Consider the following 21218-nt stretch of genomic DNA (forward strand, 5'->3'; position numbering starts at 1 on the left):
ACGGGGACACTATAGGAGTCAATGTCCAAGGGGGAGGCAACCTCACAAGGACAAGAGGCCAAACACATGTAAAGGGGGAGCTAAGGCAAACCCTAAGGTAACATTTAAAGCTCATTCTTGCAATTCTAGTAGGATGCATGCTAGTAGTCTTATTGTCATTGTCAATAATGATAAGCATGTTAACACTAGAAATCGATACATGTGCTTAGGAGCCAAGCATGTTAGCCTAGATAAGAACAATTCTAGAAATGCTAATCCTAGAATTAACTCATCTAAGGCTAAGGAAAATCTAGATAGAAATCCCAAATCATCTAGACATGCCTAGGAATACCTCAAAGAAAAATGATAAATCAAAACTTGAGGTATTAGAGAAAGAAAATCAAGTCTTGAGGTCAAGACTTGACTCTCTAGAAAAGGCTCTTAAGGATTTGACTCTAGGGTCTAGGGGTCAAAAACCCAAGTCCAAGGACAAGAAAGGTTTGGGTCACAAACCTAAGTCCCAATTGGTCAAGCCCACTTATCATAATGTTTCATTCGATTATGGAACAAAACCTAGGGCTAGGAAGACCATTACCAAGGTCACAAGGGGAGTCACCCCTATAGTTGACCTTGATGAGACCCAAATGACCAAGGCTTTAAAGCCTAAGAGGGTCATTAGGAGGGTTGCTAGGGAAGTTATCCCTAGTGAATATTTAGTGAACCCAATGAGCTCTAATAGGTATTGGGTTCCTAGGAGCATCTTCTCTACCCCATAGATGGGTTAGAGAGTGTCAACTCCGATTAGAAGGGTAGTTAACCCAACTTTGAGGAAATTGACAATCAAGGAGCATTTTCAATGTTTTGAGAACTTTTGAAAATGAAATGGAATTATTATTTACTCCTTTGAAGAGTTAAATGTGCCTAAAGATTGGAAATTTCATTTTTAATCTCAATTGGCACAATTTGGGAAAATCTAGAGAACTCTCGAGGAACAAAAAAAAAAAATGAAACATGCCAAGTTTTGAGGATAAATTTGATCTTTAAGTGGCATGAATTAATCTAGAGTTCAAGAAGTGTCAAAATTAGGATTTTGGCATTTTGGGGCAATCTAGGATTAAATTTGAAGTTAGCCAAGTGGTTAAGGATACTTAGATAGGTAATCTAGGTATATTTATTTATGCTAAATCTTGCCATGATTGTTTGCCCTCACATGTCATGACATCATGTTTAGTTTTATTATCATTTGAAATAATGCTTAGGCTAGTTTTTATGTCATGTTTATTTAAGTTTCAAACTTTATGCCATGACATCATGACATTGGCACATGTTTTCATTTATGATACCATTTTATGCCATGTCATCATCTCTTGCATTAATAATCAATTGAATTGATTTAAGGATAAAAAACACATTTTGATATTGAGATCAAATTTGTGTTTAGAAAATGCATGAGACCTTAGTCTAAGATACCTAAACTCATATCTCACATCAAAATTGCCATGGATGTGTTTGATACACTTTAGATGTGTGTGAGATATTAGGATCATGAATTAGGATCAAGGTACATAGTTCTTGTACCTAGATGAGCCTAATTCAAGAAATGGAGGATCATAGGGAAGCTTGTGTACAAGTCATGTACATTTAGCCCTAAGATTATGGTCCTAAATTAAAAGGTTTAAAATCATTTTGAAATTTATTTGGAAAACCTTGATGAAGCCATCTTGGTGATTGCATTCATCATTGAACATTGTGATACAAAGTTGAGTTAAACTTGAACTATTTCAAAGTTTTTGAACTTTGTATCAAGATTGAAAAATGGAAGTTATTTTCATAGAAAACTATTTTTCCATGATAGTATATGTTATGAGGAATGTATCCTCAAAATTTCACAATTTTTCGAATTTTCTGGAATTTTCTAGGAGTTTCTGAATTTCGGGAAGGAAATTTCAGAAATCTCCTGTCAGAGTCTGGATCGGTCTGGGGACCGATCCAGGGAAGTCCTGATCGGTCTGCGGACCGATCCAGTGAAGCATGGATCGGTCTGCAGACCGATCCAGTAAGATCCAGAGGAAGAAAATAGAATTGACGACCTCGGTTGTTCTGTTACGACGTAATAACCGGAGGAAGAAAAGAAAATTTAAAATTTGATTTCTTTTATGTTAAAGCCTGGTGAAGGCCTTTACAAAAGAGAAAAGGGAGGTGCAGCTATTGGTTCTGATACCACTTGTTGGATCGTAAAGTTCGCTAGAGAGGGGGTAAATAGCGATCGTCAAAAATTTGTTATCGAGTAAGTAGAGGAAATAGAAAAATAAACACAACGCTAACAAAATCAATTTTACTTAGTTTGGAGCTTTCATCGACTCCTACTCCAATGTTCGCACGTGAGAGTCCTTTCGTTGGGCAATCACTAATAATTCACAAAAGTATTATACAATTTAGTACAAGAATTTGAAAAGAATACCGACAATAATGAAAATGAATTTGAGTTGTAGGTTGTCGAAGGAGTTTCGCAGTGTCGTAGGAGCAGTGCTCAATAGAGCAATTGTAGAAGGAAGTTATTTTTTTTGCTCTAGGTGGAGGGCTCCTTATATAGGTAGCTCCGGGCGGCGGGATCCCTTCCGGGTGCCTAGACCGTGATGTCGGCTCAGCCAATCAGCGCGCTCCACGTTTGCAACGAGATAAACTTTTGCATTCTGGGCGCTCGGACCACTTTTTCCAGTAAAAGCTTTTTCCTGTAAAAAAAAAAAGATTAGTCCGAGGCAATAAACATTATACTACCCTGCAAAAATAAAAGTTAGTACAAATATAATGAAAATAGAGTAGTAATTAGATTCTATCTCCTCGAGACCATAATCTAGTCACGATCTCAATTTAGATTTTTCAAAATGGATCTAAGTTGGATCGACGCCTACAGTTCCCTCAAACGGGGAACGCGCCCTCACCAAGTCATTCTCCTACAGTGACTTACCTTAACTTACCGCTTTGCCAGACATCCAGTCATCCCATTGACCTGTTTGGACTTCATGCCAACTATCCGGTCGGTCCGTTGACCTAGCTAGACTTCGTGCCAGCTATTCGGTCATCCCGTCGACCTATCTGGACTTCGTACCAGTTATCTAGTGAGCTCGTCGACCTAGCTAGATTTTTTGCCAAATATCCTATTAGCCCGTTGACCTATTTGGACTTCTCTTGCACACTTAGTTAGATCGCTAGATCACAACAAACCTAACTTAACTTACTTTATCATTCATCAATGTCTGAGTTAGACCGTTAGTGCTAACCGTACCAACAATATCCATATCACAAGCATCCCCTTCAAGTCTAGTTGAAGGAGGTGCAAGTCTAGTAGAAGGAGGTGCAAGTCTGACTGACTAGACCAAGCCTAATGTAAAGTGAAATTGCTCCTAACAGCAGAGTCAAATCACTTGGCCTATCATATAATACCGAACGAGTAGCTGTGGCGATGCCGAGCAAGTGACTGAAACAATACTGAGTGAGTGACAAAAAATATTGCCAAGAGGGCGATCGGTCGAATAAAGGGGTGCCAAGCTGAGTGACATACGAAATGTCAAGTTGAGCGATATTGTAAGAGATAGTGCCAACTGTATGCCAAGTAATCAATTGGTCGAATGCCGAGGGAGACCGAGTGATATTAAGAAGACGGTCGGGCGATGCTGACGAGAGTGATCAAGCGATTATGCAAATGCCAAGCAAGAAGTAAAAACAAGTGCCTACCAAGCCGTGAATGAGGGGCAAAGCGACAAGTGAGACGCAAGCGATGAGTGCTAGGTAGAGCAGCTAGTGAGACGCGAGCAACGAGTGCTAAGTAGAGCGGCGAGCAAGGCGTGAGTAATGAATGAGAGGAATGTCGGCCAGGCGACGAGTGTCAAATAGAGTTGCAAGTTAGACCAACACCTCATCAGGGAGAGAACTCGGCCGACTAGTCATTGTGCCTGACTGAGAGGTCGTTGGCCATGAGAGCCCTTCTTGTTTATAACTCGCTCTCGGACGAGAGTCTGGAAAGTCGACCGAGAGAATTCGATCGAACGGTCAAATGGTACCCGACGGATGCCAAGCGAATGAAAGAATGTCGAGCGTGCGTATAAATAGAACAAAGAAAAAGATCGAGTAGTGCCGAGTGAGAGATCGAAGAAATACCGACTGAGCACTCGAGAGAATGCCGAGTGGGTGGAATGATGATGGGTAAGCGGTGTCGAGCACGCGACCTAGAAAATGTCGGCCGGGAAATCGGGGAACATCAAGCAGGTGGAAAGACGATGGGTGAGCGGTGTCAAGCGTGCAACCGAGAGAAACATTGAGCGATGGACCGACCGGAATAAAGCGAGTAGCCGAGCGAATGGCCGGGTGATACTAATCGGCGGTTATGAAGATGCTGACTAGATGACCAAAAGAATACCGACCGAGCAACCGAGAGAATGTCGATCAAGCGTTCGAGAGAATGCTGGACGAGTGGCTGAGGGGTACCAGTGAGCGGCCGAGCGAACATCCAAACGATACTAATCGAGCAGATACGAAGATGCCAACCGAGTGACCTAAAGAATGTTGAGCAGACAATCAAGATAATGCCGGGTGGGTAGAAAGAGGACGGGTAAGCAGAGCCGAGTACGCGACCGAGCAACAAAGACAATGCCAAGCGGAACCTAGAGGTCGATGGCGAATGAGAGCGAAACCCGTGAGCTGAGTTGGAGCGAATCCTATGAACGGAGCAAGCATGGAGCCCGTGAGATCAAAGGCGAATGGGAACAGAGCCCTTGAGCTGAGTAGGCGTAGAGCTCGTGAAACAAGGGGGAGCGGATCCTAGAGATTAAATGGCACAACGTCGATGCACTGAGCGAGCACGAAGTCCATCGAAGGTGAATTTAAGAGAGGGCAAAGCAGGAGATCTGAGTGGGTGCGAAGCCCATGAGCCGAGTGGGCGCCTGTGAGCCTAGCAGCGAGTGGGACAAGTGCTGACTGAGCGGCAAGCGCCAGGCAGAGCAGCGAGTGCCGGGCAGAGCAACGAGTGAACGGCGAGTGCCGATCGAGCGGCGAGTTAGAAGAGTACCCGGTCAGGGAAGAAACTTGACCGGTTAGTCGATGTGCAAGTGTGTAATGCACGCTTATCACTCGCACTGGGGCGAGAGTCTGGAACGCTGACTGAGAAGTTGTTGGTCGCAAGAGCATGCTCACTTATAACTTGCACTAGGGCGAGAGTTTGGAATGCCGACCGGGAGGTCGTTGGTCGCGAGAGCATGCTCGCTTATAACTCACACTGGAGCGAGAGTTTGGAGCACTGACCGGGAGGTCGTTGGATGCAAGAGCAGACTGTCTTACAACTCGCACTGGGGCGAGAGTCTAGAACACCAACCGAGAGGTCCTTGGTTACGAGAGCAGACTTGCTTATAACTCGCACCGGGGCGAGAGTCTAGAATGCCGACAGGGAGGTCGTTAGTCGTGAGAGCAGGCTCATTTATAACTCGCACTGGGGCAAGAGTCTTGAACGTTGACCAAGAGGTCGTTGGTCGTGAGAGTATGTTCGCTTATAACTCGCACTGGGGCGAGAGTCTGGAATGTCGACTAGGAGGTCGTTGGCGATACTCCGGTCCGAGACCGGTGGCAATACTTGTTGGTCCGGGTCGGTCGACTGGAGAGGGTTGAGTTGCCTGAAACACTAAAATATCTTTCTCGATCTTTCAACTCAGGTTAGACGCAATAGCATAAAAATAAAACAATAAAAAACTAAAGAAAAGAGGCACCAGAGTTTACTTGGTTACAACCTAGGTGGTTGTTAATCCAAGACAAATGAAAGCTCTTAAGAATCTCCTTCAATGAAAGCGGAGAAGTCTCTTACACTCGTTAACAACTCAGACTATTGATAGGAAATCAATACAGAAGTTGTTACATCTTTCCTAGGTCCAGGGGTCTTTTTATAGCCCTTGGAAAACTTATCCTCAGGTTGAAGATGCCTTCCATAGGGCTGGAAGGCATCTCCAATGAGGCAAAGGATAAAACTTTATCCTTTCCGCCAACAACCAGATTGCCTGGTCGAAGGCGCCTTCCATGGCCATTGAAGGTGTCTTCCATGGCTAGTTGAAGGCGCCTTCAACCATTGAAGGCGACTTCTGCCTGAAAGTCGCGGAGGCGCCTTTAACTCCTATTGAAGGAGCCTCTAGCAACTCCATAGCTTCACTCTAGCTCTTCTGCTGCTCCGTTCGCCTGGGTAATTTTGGCCAACCGAAATAAGGCTCACCCGAACCCAATTTCGATATTCTCCTAGAGCAGTTTTATGCTCCAGCTTCTCGTCCCTCGAACGTCGCACATGTCCTTCTCGTCCACCAATGTACTCTTCCGCAGCGTCTCATCCCTCGGGCGCACGGAGCCCGTCAGCTCTCTCCCGTGTCGTCCTTCTCGCTAGCCTGTAGCAGTAAGAGGATGCAGAGCCCCATGGTAAAGGATGCAGAGCGTACATCACACCTAATCGGGGAGTTAGGCCCCTAGTCCATCATCGGAGAGTAAGACCCCTAGCCTGTAATCAAAGAGCAAGGCCTCTAGATCCTGCGAATCTCTAATCGGGAAGTTGTGTCTCTAGTGTCGGATTGGGGAGCTATGCCCCTAATGTTTGATCAGGGAGTTGTTCCCCTAGTGTCCGATCAAAGATCTATGACCCTTGTCTTTGATCAAGGGACTAGGATCTTATTCTCTTATCAGGGAGCTATATCAAATCTTGTAACCGTAAAAAGGAAGCAGAGCCTGTAACCTACTTGATCAAGGAGTCGTGTCAACCGACTAAGGTTCTATCTCGGTCTCTCAACTCTCGAATATTCGTGAAGTCGAGGAAAAAATATAATGGAAAAAATAATCTGCCGGTCAGCTAAGCTCCAAGTTAATCCCTCAACTCCCGAATACCCGTGGAGCGAAGGGAGAAGATAATATGTACGTCAGGATCCTCCGAGATTGTGATAATGGCAGAGAACCTTTCGACGTTGTCCATCTTCATGTTCCAGAATATGTGGAGAAGATTCTCACAGACGACGCCAAATTGATCCTGTCCGGAAATTGAGTCAGACATATCACCGGGTGAGGTGGCTGGAATGTTGACTGAATCGCTATAGCCCTGAGGGGGGGTATGTTGAGATGACTTCTATGTTGACTAAGTCGTCATAAGTCCTCTGGTTAACGCTACTTGCAGCCAGCGACTAGGTCACCCCAGTCTTTGGTACCCCAATGCTCGAGGTAGATCCAATGAATATATAAGGAACAGGCTAATACTAGAATAATAAACTGAATGGAGAGTGAGTACGATAACGTATCCTAGCCCCAAGGGCGCCCTCTAGTGGATCGGTGAGCTAGTCGAGACGCTGCTCAAGTTGTTGTGACCTAGAAGAGTAAATGCGTGCAAGCCGGATGAGGAGCTGGATCTAATGGCACGGAGTCGAACGCGACTAGGACTCGGAAGGCGATATGTAGGCCAGAACCTAACATCGGCACGCAGGCTGAGATATGACATCAGCATGTAGGCCAAGATATGACATCAACACACAGGTCAAGATATGACGATGGCACGCAAGCCGAAATATAACGACATGTAGGTCGGGAACAACAACAGCTCACAGGATGGAGACATACTAGATCAAAGGGGCCAAGTGAAGTGTTGGATCGTCGTCAGACATGTACGGTCGGATGGATCGGAGGGTCTTGCGATAACAAGGACAGTCCGAAGGGCAGCGTTAGCTGCTAAAGATGGCGTCGGCCAGCTGTGAGCGGCATAAGCCGCTGGAGGCAGTGTCGGTCGACAGTGGCATGAGGGAGAAGGCGTATGGGCTGCCGGTGAGTGTGAGAGAGAGGGAGGCAACGTTGTGTTGGTGCAACCTTAGGTCAAGGTTGACCTAGTTGAGTTGTATTTTGATGTTTGACACTCGTGGAAGAGTTGTATTCTTGATATGGGACAAGAATAGATGTTTGGGAGATTATTGGTGCAACCGTAGGTCAATGTTGACCTGGTTGACCTGATTCAGGAAAGAGTCCAAGTATGGAGACTTGGCAACGGAAAAAGTCCAAGCAGGGAACTTGGCACTGGAAAAGTCCAAGCAGGGAGCTTGGCACGCGAAAAGTCCAAGTGTGGAGACCTGGCACGGGAAAAGTCCAAGTATGGAGACTTGGCACTGGAAAAGTCCAAGTATGGAGACTTGGCACGGAGAAGTCCAAGCAGGGAGCTTGGCACGAGGGAAAGTCCTAACTGGGATGTTAGGCAGGTGGAAAGTCCTGGTGAGTGAAGCCAGGCAGTGGGAAAGTCCTAACTGGGATGTTAGGCAGTGTGGAAATCCTGGTGAGTGAAGCCAGGTGAAAGTCCGGGTGAGTGAAGCCAGGCAAGGGAAAATCCAGATGGATCAGGGATGATCGGACATCTGGTGTTGAGGAAAGTCCAAGTAGGTCAAAGGGATTGACCGGACACTTGGCGGGGAATTCTAGCAGGTCAAGGGAGTGACCAGATGCTAGGAATGAAGTACCAACAGGTCGAGGTTGACCGAATGTTGGTTTGGAAGGCTTGGGACTTGGTTTAGGCAAAAACCAAGTCACTAGTTATCTGATCGGTCTGGTGACCGATCAAGAATAGCAACGATGCCACCGATCGGTAGGAGTCTGCAGACCGATCGGAAGGTGATCAGTAGCAGCGAGAAAGACGCCTGATCGGTCGTGGACGATCAGAGCTTCGATCGGTCGTGGCGATCGATCGAGACGGCGTCGCGGAAGGAAGAGCTTCAAAGTTAAGAGTTGGGATCGGTCGTGGACCGATCCGGTTCGATCGGTCCACGCATCGACGTAGTACGCGCAATTTTCGCATCGACCGACGGTCGGGACCGATCGAACCTGATCGGTCCACGCATCGATCAGGTTCTAGCCGCTGCAACGCAACGCCAGTTTCTTCATTTCTTCGCAGTATAAAGGAGACGAGGGCATCTTCGGTAAAGCTTCTTCCTCTTCTCTTCTCCTCTAGTCCTGCGGTGCTTGAGCTTTGTTGAGCTCTTCTTCGAAGCTTCGCGTGAGCTTCTTCTGGGACTCCGACTGAGCTGCTGCTGTGGTTGGCGTCTGAGAAGTTGTTGCTTCTTCAACAGTCGACAAGAAGGCAAGGGTTGTTTACATTTGTTGTGTATTTACTTCTTGCTTCTCTTGTATTTGTACTTCTTATCTTGCGGTTGCAAGAAGTAGTTGTGGCGAGGTTTCTCCACCCATAAGGAGCTCATATTTAGCCGGTTCTCCGGGGACTCATCCACCGACGGATTGGTAGGCTTCGTCCACCTTACGGACACGCCGAGGAGTAGGAGTTCATCTCTGAACCTCGTTACATCGGTTTGTTTTTCTTCTCCTTAGTTTCTTCCTTGTATTTTCGCTGCGACTAACCCTAACTGTAGGAAGAACGCGAGAATTTGGGGCGGCTATTCACACCTCCCTCTCTAGCCGAGTACGAAGGATCCCAACACGTTGGACATGGGGAGAGTGACGAGGTAGTGCTGGCCAGCGGAATGAGCAGGAAGAAAAGGGGCAGTCGGCCTCTGCAACGGTCGGAGTTAGAGGCAATGCTCCAGAGGTGTGCTCTCGTGGGCGATGATGGCTAGAGAGCATGAGAGAGAGGCGTCACGATGGTGTCGGACACCGGGGAGGTGGCGGCGACGTTTCCAGCGTGAACGAATCTGGGGGAGAAGAGGGCAGGCTCCGCTGGTCTCTCCTCTACGTCCAACGGTGGCGGCATCTCGTGGGAGAGAAGAGGATGAAGCAATGAGCGAGATCTTGACGGCGTGAGAAGGGAGGCAGCACATTGGCGTCGGCAACCTCAGCGGTGTTGGTGTGGAGGAGGAAGAAGGCAGCTCCGGACATTGCGAGAGAGAGAGAGAGAGAGAGAGAGAGAGGAGAAAAAGGGAGGAGGAGTGGCTTGTCGGCGACAAGGGAAAGGCCAACGACGACGGTGCCTCTTGGTTGTGGTCGCGCCGACCGCACGCTGCCAAACACCCCACCCCCTTCCTCCTTTTTAAAATGCAGCTCCCCTGGTGGCAGAACCAAAGCACCAAGAAGAAGCCCCTACGCCCTCATGCCTCCTCTCCCCTTTTAAACCCTAAATAGTGTAAAGACAAAATTACCCCTCCTCCCCCTCCTAATTCCTCCTTTGCCCTTAAGACATCCACATTAGAATTTGTATGTATTTGTATTTGTATGTAGAAAAATGGTAAATGTGGGTTCTTCTAGTGGATGGAAGAAATATAAGAAGAAGCACAAGACTTCAATAGCTTCATCTTCCAGAAAGTTTAGGTTAATTTAAGGTTAAGCTTTCAAAGATGACGTGAGATTTTTTATTTTTATTTTTATTTTTTGTCTAGAAATTTGAGGTTACTTTTCAATAAGAACTGAAAAGGTTTTTAGTTAGAATAATTTTAACGTTAAGAATAACAAAGTAAGAGATTATTTTGGTCACTTATTATTTTTTTTTCTTTTTGACTTCAAAACATAGGGGGCTTAAGTGGCATATTTTAAATAAAAGGGGCAAATTGCTTCTAGATGGAAAACACAAAGGGGTTTAAAGTTATTTAGCTTATATTTTACTATTTTATTAAAAATCTACACCCTTTACTAACTAATTTTAGTATAACCCAAAATGAAATTATGTTAATATCTTTTTTCACACTGAAAATAATTTTAAACTTATTACTAATTTTCTCTAGTTGTTTTTTATATAAAAATATACATTATTCTCTTTAGTCCCACATTTTAAGATTAATAAAACCATGATGTTAGAAAGCTTATATAAATACCTTAGGTTGGCGACATTAGAAAACATATCTTTCTCGGTCTTTTGGCTAAGATCAAATGTAGTATATGTTATTGTTAATTTTATATCTGATTAAAAAATTAAATTATTTTTTTTATAAAAGAGAGCCCATTACAATAACTTGTTGTTGAAGTTCTCGAGCATCGATATCAGATATTCATAAACAATCATTTCTAGTTTCCTTAAATTAGTTTTTTATCCTAGGACATAGTCGAGTTGGTTAGTTTTGATTTCCTGATTTACTCCCTCCTTGGGATAATCTTAAAAGTAACCGACAAAAATTTCTCACCGAGCACTAGGATAAATCAGAAAAGGCTCATAGCGGATGAGTTATCAGCCTAACGTTTTTTATATCAATCGTCCATTAAAAAAATCATTCATTAATTGGGATTCAATAATTTCTCTGATAAAACATGTGTGTGGATCATTTATAAGACTAATATTTCTTCACCATTATCGCTTTAATGGAGACATAGATCACAATTATCGCTTTGATAACACTAATATTAGCACCTTACCACTACATCATAGCCCCCGTAAGTATACCCGAGTTAGTACTAAGTAAGGCTTGCCACTGTTAGATATATATGGATGGAGAAGAGGTGGAAGAGGAAAGAATCTCCATTATGGATGAGACTTTAGTCCCACATTGAGAGTTTCAAGACATATAAGTTGGTTTATATTGATTTACATGCATTGATGATGTGAACAAATACATGAGGAGAGACTCTCTCTTTAACGTGGATGCCTAGAATATAAATTAGGGCTCGAATTACACTGACTCAACCTTTGAAGGTCCTTAGAGACCACTCCAAAACGAGTATAATTCTTTGAGTATATTTTCTATCAAAATTATCTCTCTTATTTTTTAGGTATAAAAAGTCTAAAATAAGTATAATTCTTGTTAAATTCAGCGCTTTACACTATAATCTAGTATTCTATACTAGGATCTAGTATATTTTCTATCGAAATTAACCCTCATATTTTTCGGTACAATAGTCTAAAAATGACTATAATTCCTATTAAATTCAAACACATTAAATTAAAATTGAGTATATTTTGAAATGAAAAAAAAAAACGTACTCAATTTGATAGAAAATATACTAGATTCTAATTTATTATACTGAATTTAAGAGGATTTATACCTAAAAATATCATGGATAATTAGATAAATATATTTGACTGAGGAGTGAAAATAAAGATTTTCATGAATAAAAACTGCATGTAAAGACTGCATGCAAATTTTTCCAAAAACTTATTATCCAAATCTGGATTATCTCATTCACGAGACTCGGCTAAATTTATCTTTTTTTATAACGTATTGGGGATATTCGAGGAGCGATTGACTATTTTTTTTTTTTCGCCACCAGCCGATCAAGTCTTTGACGCTGAGAGCCACTTCAAAAGTTTGCCACAAGACTTTTATCATCCCAACAAAAAAAAAAAAAAATCTTCCACAACTTTTTATGCTTGACAATGCGCTCATCGTCTTCTTATGTGAAAGAGGATCAATAATTCTCTTCTGTTTGAATTTCATGTAATTCCTGTTTCTTCCTCGTGCTTTCAGAGTGGTGACTATGCAACCTCTGAGAGGTCCATTCTGTGTCTGCCATTGCCGAGGGTAGTGTAGTGCCCCGGAGCAAAGGCAATGCAACTTGCTCTGTCCTGAGCAATCATGTCACAGACAGGGAGAAAAAGGCGAAGAGAGGGAAACCGGAGCAGTAGCAGCAAGAACAACAGAAAGGAATCTCTCCAAGCAGACGAATTTTCAAGCTCCATTCGAGTTACTGTCATTGTTTACTCGGACTTGAGCTTGAATGAAACAGTGTTTTTGTGTCGAACCAGAGACGAACTGTTTGCACCTCTAGCAAAAAGTCAAGGACGGTGGAAAATCCAAAGTTGAGGACAGGAATCTCATGTGGGATTAGATTTGGGCAATCTAATAAGTTGTCCACTTCGCTCAAATTGGATCATGCGGTGGTGAATTTAAGGGGAATCATTGGAGAGGCAGGGAGGGTCGCTTTTTCTTCTCGCCCTTCTTCAGTCTTCGCGTCCGTCTCCCTCTGGCAGAGATCCCAAAATCTTGCCCTCTCTCTCTCTCTCTCTGTTGCAGGCACTTTGATGGATTCGAAGGTGCCGCTAGAGGTCGCCGAGCTTCACCAGGATAAGGGGGAAGGCGCCACGGTGTCGCCAGCGTCACAAAGCAGCGACCTTTCGCCATCCACGGGCACGGCGGTGGCGGGGGAGCAAAGGCGGCATCTTGCGCCCAAGAGGTGCTCCAACAAGGACCGCCACACCAAAGTTGACGGTCGGGGAAGAAGGATCAGGATGCCCGCCCTGTGCGCCGCCAGGGTGTTCCAACTTACACGGGAATTGGGGCACAAGTCTGACGGGGAGACCATCCAATGGCTCCTCCAGCAAGCGGAGCCGTCAATCATCGCCGCCACAGGCTCCGGAACCATCCCGGCGTCGGCTCTCGCCACAGCCGCCGCTGCTGGCTCCACTGCCTTTGCCGGGCTCCAACCAAAGTTTGACGAGATTGAGCATGGAAGCGCCTCCGTAGTGCGGGCTAACTGGGCCATGATTGGGCCTGCAGGCCTCCCTAGGTCTCACCCTGGCTTCTGGCCGCCACCAGGCGGTGGATTCAGTTCCGGATTCTTGCATTCGATGGCGGCTGCCCCATCAAGCTCGAACCTTGGGTCCGCAGGCGCTGGAGATGGTTCCGCCGGCAACTTCATGCACAGGATGGGGATGCATGGGCTGGAATTGCCCATCCCCAACGTGGGAGCAATGAGTTTCGCATCGATGCTTGGAGGCCATGGACAGCAGCTACCCGATCTGGAGCTCGGCCTCTCTCAAGATGCCCAAATTGGGGTTTTGAATCCCCATGCCATGAGCCAGTTTTATCAGCAGATGGTGCCCGGGAGGTTGGCTGCTGGCGCCGATGGTGGCCGGCAGCTGCAGCAACAACATCAACGACCTCCGCCACCCCCTCATCAGGAGGAGGAGGAGGAAGATTCACAGGATGGGTCAGAACACTAAGAAGGAGGACATTCAAGCTGCGAAATTCAAGCTTTGGCTTCCTTTGATTCCTTTTCTACTTTGTTTGAATTCAACTAGAAAAAGCAAGAAAGATGGACAATTCGACTTCATTCATTGAAGTGTAACAGTGGTTTGATCTTCCTGCCCATCCTTTCTCTGCAACCTTCACTATGGTTTTCAAGCTCAGGTATCACTTCAACTGTTAGTTCAAAAAATTGCTTATTATAGTAGCAAGCTTGCTTTTCAATGCTATTGCGATGCGTGTGGAACACACAGGTGTGCAATAACAGAGCTCGACATATCGACCGGAAGCCCGATCTCTTGTTTATCAAGGTGTGTAGATTAGTAGCGCTTGGATGTTTTTACTACTAAGAATCTGACTTTCTAGCATCTCCTTTCTCCTGTTAGAACTGCATAATTGTCTTCTATAAACTTTCAGAAACATATCGAATGGCATATCGTAGTTATCTTATAAAAAAAAAAATCATGACTTCTGTGATGCTTATCAACATAATTGGCAAATCTGATAATCAAGAACAATGCCGCATAAAGATGTTGATATCTTTAAATATCTGTCAATGGCCAAGTATATTTCTTGATACTCTAACTAGGTGTTTGTTCTTAATTATCAAGATCATGATCTAAAACTCGGTGCCATAAGGTCTTCGCGTTTAGATATTATGCATAATCCTGCTTGATTGATACTGGCAAAAATAGACATGTTAAAGTGAGTATGAAAGTGAGAAGAGTGGATGAAACTCTACCTCTTACCCCCACATAGCGAAGATAATTTAGTTTGCTTGAATACCAAGTGGTTCCCGAGTAAGTGCCTTCATTTTCGGTTGGACTCGGTTGCCTTTTGTAACTTAACATGGTGTTAGATTCAGTCCTTCATCTCTGCCAAGTGGTGAGAACAAGAAGATAGAAAATTCTATTTTGCAAAGTTAATAACCAAGAATGTTGTATGATGATGCCGATATGTACTAATGATCAAGCATAGTTCAGTATACTCACATATTTGATGTCATCATTATCGAGAGCATGATCTGAAAACTTGGTCCCATAGGGTTTCATGTACAAGTACTATACATAGTCCTACTTGATTTATATTGTTAGAAATCGGCATGTTAAAAGGGAGTGAGTGAAATGGAGAAATGATACTTCACCTCTTAGTTCCACATCGCTATGTGAAATTTGTTAACCATTCTTAAATATCATCTAATCTCTAACAACGTTGGACATGGGTGATTATGTTAGAAATATACATGCTAAAAGAAGAAAGTGAGAACGAGAAGATAAATATCAGTATGTACAAAAGCTAACTCCTTTCATTTCTCTTAATTGATTACGGTACACTGTAAACTGATTCACAAATTTAAAGTAATTCTTCTGACAGATCTGATTTGCTTTAAACTGCAGATGCATTTTTCCTATTTAATTCTCTTCATGTAATTATCGAAAGTGAAACTAATTCTTGTTCTAACTGCTTTCAAATACTTGTGCCTTTCTTGTTGTGATTTTCTTCCTGTTTACTCATTGAATTTTGCTTGTTTTGCACTCGGTTATTTTACTCACTCTTGGCTCTTTGCTGTTCAGATTAACATGGAGATAAGAGTTCAAAAGGGAACTTGTGAGCATCTCGGTGGGAGAGTTGTGATGTTGTTATTTTTGCGAGGAAATAACTCTTGTTATAGACAGTTTCATCGATACTTTTGTGGAAATATTGTTGTGAATTGGTGCATTAAGTTGGCTTGTTTTGATAGAAATGTCTATGATGCATATGAATTTCGAGAAGTAGATGTTGCTATTATGGGAATCATCAAAGGACGCTCCTTTTGGCTCTATTTTCAGAAGGGCTCCATATTCCACCTCTATTCTAAACCGTTTTTATTTTTACCGCTATTGAAGTACTTATAAGATCATGGTTGTTACTTAATTATAGCAATTGCAATCTCGTAGTTGCTATACAATTATAGTAGTTATAATTTCGTAGCTGTTACAATATAATATTGTAGTATTGATCATAAATAATATGTCTATATTGGAGCAGTTATAACATGATATTGACAATGTTGACAATTGCAAAAGTTATGAATTATAGTTGCCAAAATAGTGTTATTGATCGAGTCAAAATATTACTATAATATAAGATCGATCAGTGTTGATCGTTAATGTAATTTGTACTAACGATCTAATTTAATTTTTGATGAATGACAAATGAGTTAAGTTAGATATTTTTGTGATCTAATGCATTTATCGAGCGTGTAGAAACTAACGGGTCTAGGAGACTGATACCTGGATGAAATTCAATTAGATCTAAGGATTCAATAGTTGGTACGAAACTCGGATAGGTCAAAGGGTCAACCTGATATCTTGTAAGAAATCCGGCTAAGTCTGCAGGGCCTAACAGTTGGTCGAAGTCCAGTTGGGTTTGCGAACTTGACAACTGGCGGGAAGACCTGGTGAGTTAAGAAGCTAGTTAATAGACTGCAAGTTCGTAAGTGAAGGTAAGCCACTGGAGGAGAGAGTTCCGTGAGGACGAGTCTAAGTTCGGACTTTAGGTGTGGGTCCAGTTTAGCTCCATTTTGAATCTCTAAACTAAGACATTGACTAGTTTCTGATTTTGAAGGACAAGAACTCATTATTATTACTTATTATTATTCGTACTAATTTTGTTTTATAGATTAGATGTTTTAGTATTGAATTAATACATTTTGCATGACAAATGGAGCAGAAAGGCGCCTTCCAAAAGACGGAAGGCGCCTTGAGCACTATTCATGGAAGACACCTTCGAAAATATAGAATGTGTCTTCCATCGGATAAAATCAGACTTCGTCGATAATAAGAGTCAAACTGTTTAGGATCAAATTTCATGCATTGATGGCGCCTTTAATGATATGGAAGGCGTCTTTCATGCTCAATAAAAAAGCATCTCAAACAAGGTTTCTCACACATCACTTCTACAATCTACTATGCGCTCGTTTGAAAGTTATGATTGCTTTGGCTTTTTGCGGTTGCTTCAAAGAAGTCCTTTTGCCACCGAGCTACTTTTCCAAGTCATCCGATCATCTCCAGCAGACTGACAGTAACACACGAGTGCACTCTAAATTGTTGGTAACTTTTAATTGTGTTACATTTTTCATACTACTACTTAAAAAGGAAGTGTAGGTTGTTATACTGTCTCTATCTTTATATTCGATTACCTTTTCTGACGGTTTTAGAAAACATATTTAGTGGATTACCCATCGATATCTGCGAGGCCTTGGTCTTAGAGTAGGAGTCGTCGAAGACTTCGAACCAAATAAAATTGATCAAATTTTTTTTATGTTCTTTGTAGTTTAAACTTTTCGCTGTAATTTTACTTTAAACTTGTAAAATAACCTTATTTTTTAAAAAACAATGTGATTCACCCTTCTTTTAAGTGCTTAAGATCCAACATTGACTAGAGATGAAGTTCTGCTATAATACTAATATTAGTGTTGATTATACTTGTAATGTCAACTATGGTTCATAGTTGTTATAATATAATTTTTATATTGATGAGAGTTCAAGTATTTGTAGTAGTTATGTCTGGGGCTACTATAATAACACCAAAAATACTATAAAAACATCAAAAATAAAAACAGTTTCGAAGAGTAAAATTTATAGAGGTGAAATGGCATCCGATAATAAATTAAAAAGGGACCCCTTCAAATGATTCTCATAACCCTTTGATTTTTATTTGTTTAAAATAATTTCGGTATGTATATACGGATTTCCAAATTATAATCAAGATGGAATAGATAAAATTATTTGATATAATTATAAAAGATGTTTTCTAAATATAAATTTATGTATAAAAGATTAATTAATCAAGTTATTAATTATTGTATTTTTTTCGTTAAGTTTGAATTATAAATCAATATTTAGGAATAAAATATTTAGAGAAATAGGAACTCTATGATGAATCTATTTATTTTTTATCATATTTTGGTTATTCATTAATAGCATAATTTCCTAAACGACAAATAAAAAGTAAGAAGAGAAAAATAAATAAATAAATTTATAGAAGGAAAGTTAGATAGAGAAAGAAAAAAAAAATCTATTATTATTTAAATTATCTCTCAATTTCATTAAATGTTTAGTGTTTAATTAATTATTTGTTTAATTATAGTTCATGGCTTTAAATTTCTATCTTTATTTTTAATTAAACAGGAAACTACTCTAACTCATACAAAATTAATTTAACGTACATTTAATCTTAGTCAAAAGTCAAAAAAATATATACTTTCTAGCATCGCCGACCCAAGATATTTATAGAAACTTTTCCTTTCATGGTGTTATCAATCCTACAATATGAAACTAAAGAGAATCATGATAATATATATTAAAAGAAAAAAAAGGATATTAACGTATAATTAGCGTAATTTTCTTTAGCCTCATCATAAAATTAGTTAGTAAATAGTCCAAATTTTTAATAAATTAGTAAGATATATTTTTAAAAAATAAAATAAATAATTAGTTTGTGATGATTTAGCCACTTATGAAAAAATAAGAATAGAATAAAAGAAATTCTCCTCACTTTTAATACTTACAAAAATCATAATTAATGGGAAAATATTTTTGTTAGGTTTTAAATTTTTTTCTTCCTTTTTCTTGGAAAAGATTTTTTCTCTCTTTATAGAAACCACTCGTCCACCTTCCATTTTTACTCTTTCTTATTATTTCATACTCAGTTTATATTTTATGTTCTTGAGTACACCAATACAAATAAATGACTACCATAGAGGAGGTCTTCAAGTAGAAATCACATAAAGACTTAATTATATTTAATTTAAGATTTAGGGTTTAAGGTTTAGGGTTTGAATTTAATTAGGATAATTCAATGAGAGAATGCTACAAAAGAAGTTTTGCATACGAAATACATATATAGGCTACTTGATGGATAATCATTTAAAAGTGATCTAGCAAGTTAATATATATAGAAAAATATCATCTTGGGGGAGATAGAGGAGGTTAACCTAAACCTTCCAAGATACACTCAAAATGGCCAATTAGGGTTGGTATATATATATATGGAAGATTGTAAATTGGGGGAATTAATATCTCCCCCCATACTACTATTTAAAGATAGGAAAAACAAAAACAAACTAAGATATATTTCATGTTGAAAGTGGTTGAATAAATCAAACATGAGCTTTGGGTTTTACAAGACTTCGAGTGAAATCCAAGAAGAGCATGAGAAGCTTTTCGTCTTTATGAATCCACCAAGGTTATATATGCATTTTCTTCTTCCTCGCCTCATCTCCTCTTTTTAAGTACACGAGTTGTGAATTCTCTTGCAGGATCACCGTGGACGACACTTCTTGTAGCAAAACCACTCTGATAAAGGTTAGCCGTGATCCACATAGCCGTTTGAGATAGTGAGTCGATGGATTTGAACGTGGTTTGATTGCGATGTGTAGGTTCACAGTGCGAATAGGCAAGGGAGTTTGTTGGAAGTTGCCCGGGTGTTGGTAGACTTGAAGCTAGTGATCAAGAGGGCATACATTTGCTCCGATGGAGAATGGTTCATGGATGGTTAGACTAACTACCTAGTGTTCGAAAAACTTATCGATATTTTATTTTTTTTAGAGAATTTGAATATAATTGAGTAATTTTGCGTCTATGACCGCTTGAGTTATTTAACTCGCTCCTCTATGATTATCATTTTTTATGCGCTTAGTGTTCTATGTTGTGGATCAAGAAGGGAATAAGATCTCAGACAGAGGATTTGAATGTGTACTTGCTGAACGAATCTTAAAGGTGATATTCCATACGTGTAAATATTGGTTCCATATTTTTGTTTAATCGTCATTTGTTACTTGATAGAGGAACAAAATTATAGGGGTAAAATATAAAACAGGAACTTTAGGGTGCAAAGTTTTAAAAAAAAATTCTAGCGTTGACTTAGAAAGACAATTTCAATGGAGCAGTCGTTGGAAGAAGGGGAACTTCACCGGCGACCGGCCTCCGTAGACGTCCAAGGGGCCGGGAAGCTGACCTCGATCGAGCTCGTCGGCCTCGACCGCCCGGGCCTGCTCTCCGAGATCTCCGCCGTCCTCACCGACCTCCAGTGCAACATCGTGGCTGCCGACCTCCAGACCCACAACTCGAAAGTCGCGTCGGTGATCCACGTCACCGACGCGGCCACCGGCGGCCCCGTCGCCGAATCCGACCGCCTCTCCAAGATCCGTCACCTCCTCGGCAGCGTCCTGAGAGGGAGCGCCAGGACGACCTCCGCAAGCTCCTCCACGCCGACTAGCGACGAGAGGAGGATGCTCCAGCTGATGCTGCACGACGACGACGGCGCCTCCGGTATCGAGGGCGACCCGGAGCCGTCCCCGGTGACGGTGACGGTGGAAGATTACGTCGGGAAAGAGTTCACGGTGGTGAACGTGCGGTGCAAGAACCTCCCCGATCTCATCTTCCACACCGTCTGCACCCTCACCCACATGCAGTTCGTCGTCTTCCACGGCGCCGTGGTCGCAGAAGGGCCAGAAGCTCATCAGGCAGGCAACTCCACCTTCCGTATCCACCTTCCAAAATTTGCACAGTTTATTAATCTTGGTATTTTTGTGACGCAGGAGTACTATATCAGGAAGGAAAATGGCATCCCATTTATCTCCGAAGAAGAGAGAATTCAGTTAGCCAATTGTTTGGAAGCTGCAATAGAGAGAGGAGATACAAAGGTCCTCACTGTCTTTCTCTCTTGATCACTGTAATTTGGACTCATGTCTAAGTGCGGCTGCTTGCACCTCCTAATTGCAGGGCATGAGGCTGGAGCTCTGCTGCGACGACCGGCCGGGGCTGCTCTCCGACGTGACTCGCGTCTTCAGGGAGAATGGTCTCTCGGTGTTGCGGGCGCAAGCGTTGACTAGGGGAACTCGAGCCATGAACTACTTTTACGTGGTGGATGCATCAGGGAATGCAGTGGGGGCGAGCCGCGCCGTTGATGCTGCGAGGAGAGAAATCGGGCTGGCCTTTCTCCATGTCAGGGACGATGCCGGCTCAAGGTGGTCGACGGAGTCAGTGGCAAAGGCCAAGCCAGAGGAGGGAGGGGCAGTGAAAGAGGAATGTTCAGTCAAAAGCATTGTAAAGGGGTCACTTCTGCAGTTGTTTACTAATGTATCGAGTGGCATGCGAGCCGCAAGGAACATGCTTCGGATGTGAATAATGTAGTATTTCATTCAAGTCAAATTTAATAACAGAGGAGTTGAGTGTTCTAGATAATGACAAAACTAGCAAGTGTATATTAACAATATTAAGTAGTTTATTTTCCAATCAATTCAGAGCATTGCCAATGATTAGAATAGCAGGGTCTGGCAGAGAGCGTACCTGAGTATACATGATAAAGATT

The 21218-nt window shown here is 42.2% G+C and overlaps 2 protein-coding genes and 1 pseudogene across 3 annotated transcripts; all 3 read left to right on the top strand.

The window, feature by feature from the left end:
- The first annotated feature begins 10805 nt into the window (after nucleotides 1-10805).
- On the top strand, nucleotides 10806-10947 carry LOC122018182 (annotated as a pseudogene).
- Nucleotides 10948-12373: 1426 nt separating this feature from the next.
- On the top strand, nucleotides 12374-15634 carry LOC122016923 (transcription factor TCP20-like). Of its 2 annotated transcripts, XM_042574359.1 has the most exons (3): nucleotides 12374-14027; nucleotides 14117-14173; nucleotides 15437-15634. In XM_042574359.1, exon 1 carries the CDS (start codon nucleotides 12920-12922, stop codon nucleotides 13838-13840), a length of 921 nt encoding a protein of 306 aa, XP_042430293.1. In that variant the 5' UTR covers nucleotides 12374-12919; the 3' UTR covers nucleotides 13841-14027; nucleotides 14117-14173; nucleotides 15437-15634. The 2 variants fall into 2 exon arrangements, with proteins under 2 accessions (XP_042430293.1, XP_042430292.1); XM_042574358.1 differs by having other exon boundaries at nucleotides 12374-14173.
- A 3377-nt stretch (nucleotides 15635-19011) lies between these two features.
- On the top strand, nucleotides 19012-21031 carry LOC122013870 (ACT domain-containing protein ACR6-like). Its single transcript, XM_042570086.1, has 7 exons — nucleotides 19012-19091; nucleotides 19165-19210; nucleotides 19285-19399; nucleotides 19545-19600; nucleotides 19777-20370; nucleotides 20446-20550; nucleotides 20630-21031. The coding sequence occupies exons 1-7, from the start codon at nucleotides 19012-19014 to the stop codon at nucleotides 21029-21031; spliced, it is 1398 nt and encodes a 465-aa protein (XP_042426020.1).
- The last annotated feature ends 187 nt before the right edge of the window (nucleotides 21032-21218 follow it).

Source organism: Zingiber officinale, chromosome 8B (genome assembly GCF_018446385.1).
Source record: "Zingiber officinale cultivar Zhangliang chromosome 8B, Zo_v1.1, whole genome shotgun sequence".
In the NCBI taxonomy this organism is placed as follows: Eukaryota; Viridiplantae; Streptophyta; class Magnoliopsida; order Zingiberales; family Zingiberaceae; genus Zingiber; species Zingiber officinale.

Excerpts from the sequence above, each read along its gene's own strand:
- LOC122016923 (XM_042574358.1), top strand. The coding sequence starts at position 12,920 with ATGGATTCGAAGGTGCCGCTAGAGGTCGCCGAGCTTCACCAGGATAAG.
- LOC122013870 (XM_042570086.1), top strand. The coding sequence starts at position 19,012 with ATGAGCTTTGGGTTTTACAAGACTTCGAGTGAAATCCAAGAAGAGCAT. Across the intron at positions 19,092-19,164 it reads GTCTTTATGAATCCACCAAG|GATCACCGTGGACGACACTT; the intron begins GTTATATATGCA and ends ATTCTCTTGCAG. Across the intron at positions 19,211-19,284 it reads GCAAAACCACTCTGATAAAG|GTTCACAGTGCGAATAGGCA; the intron begins GTTAGCCGTGAT and ends TGCGATGTGTAG.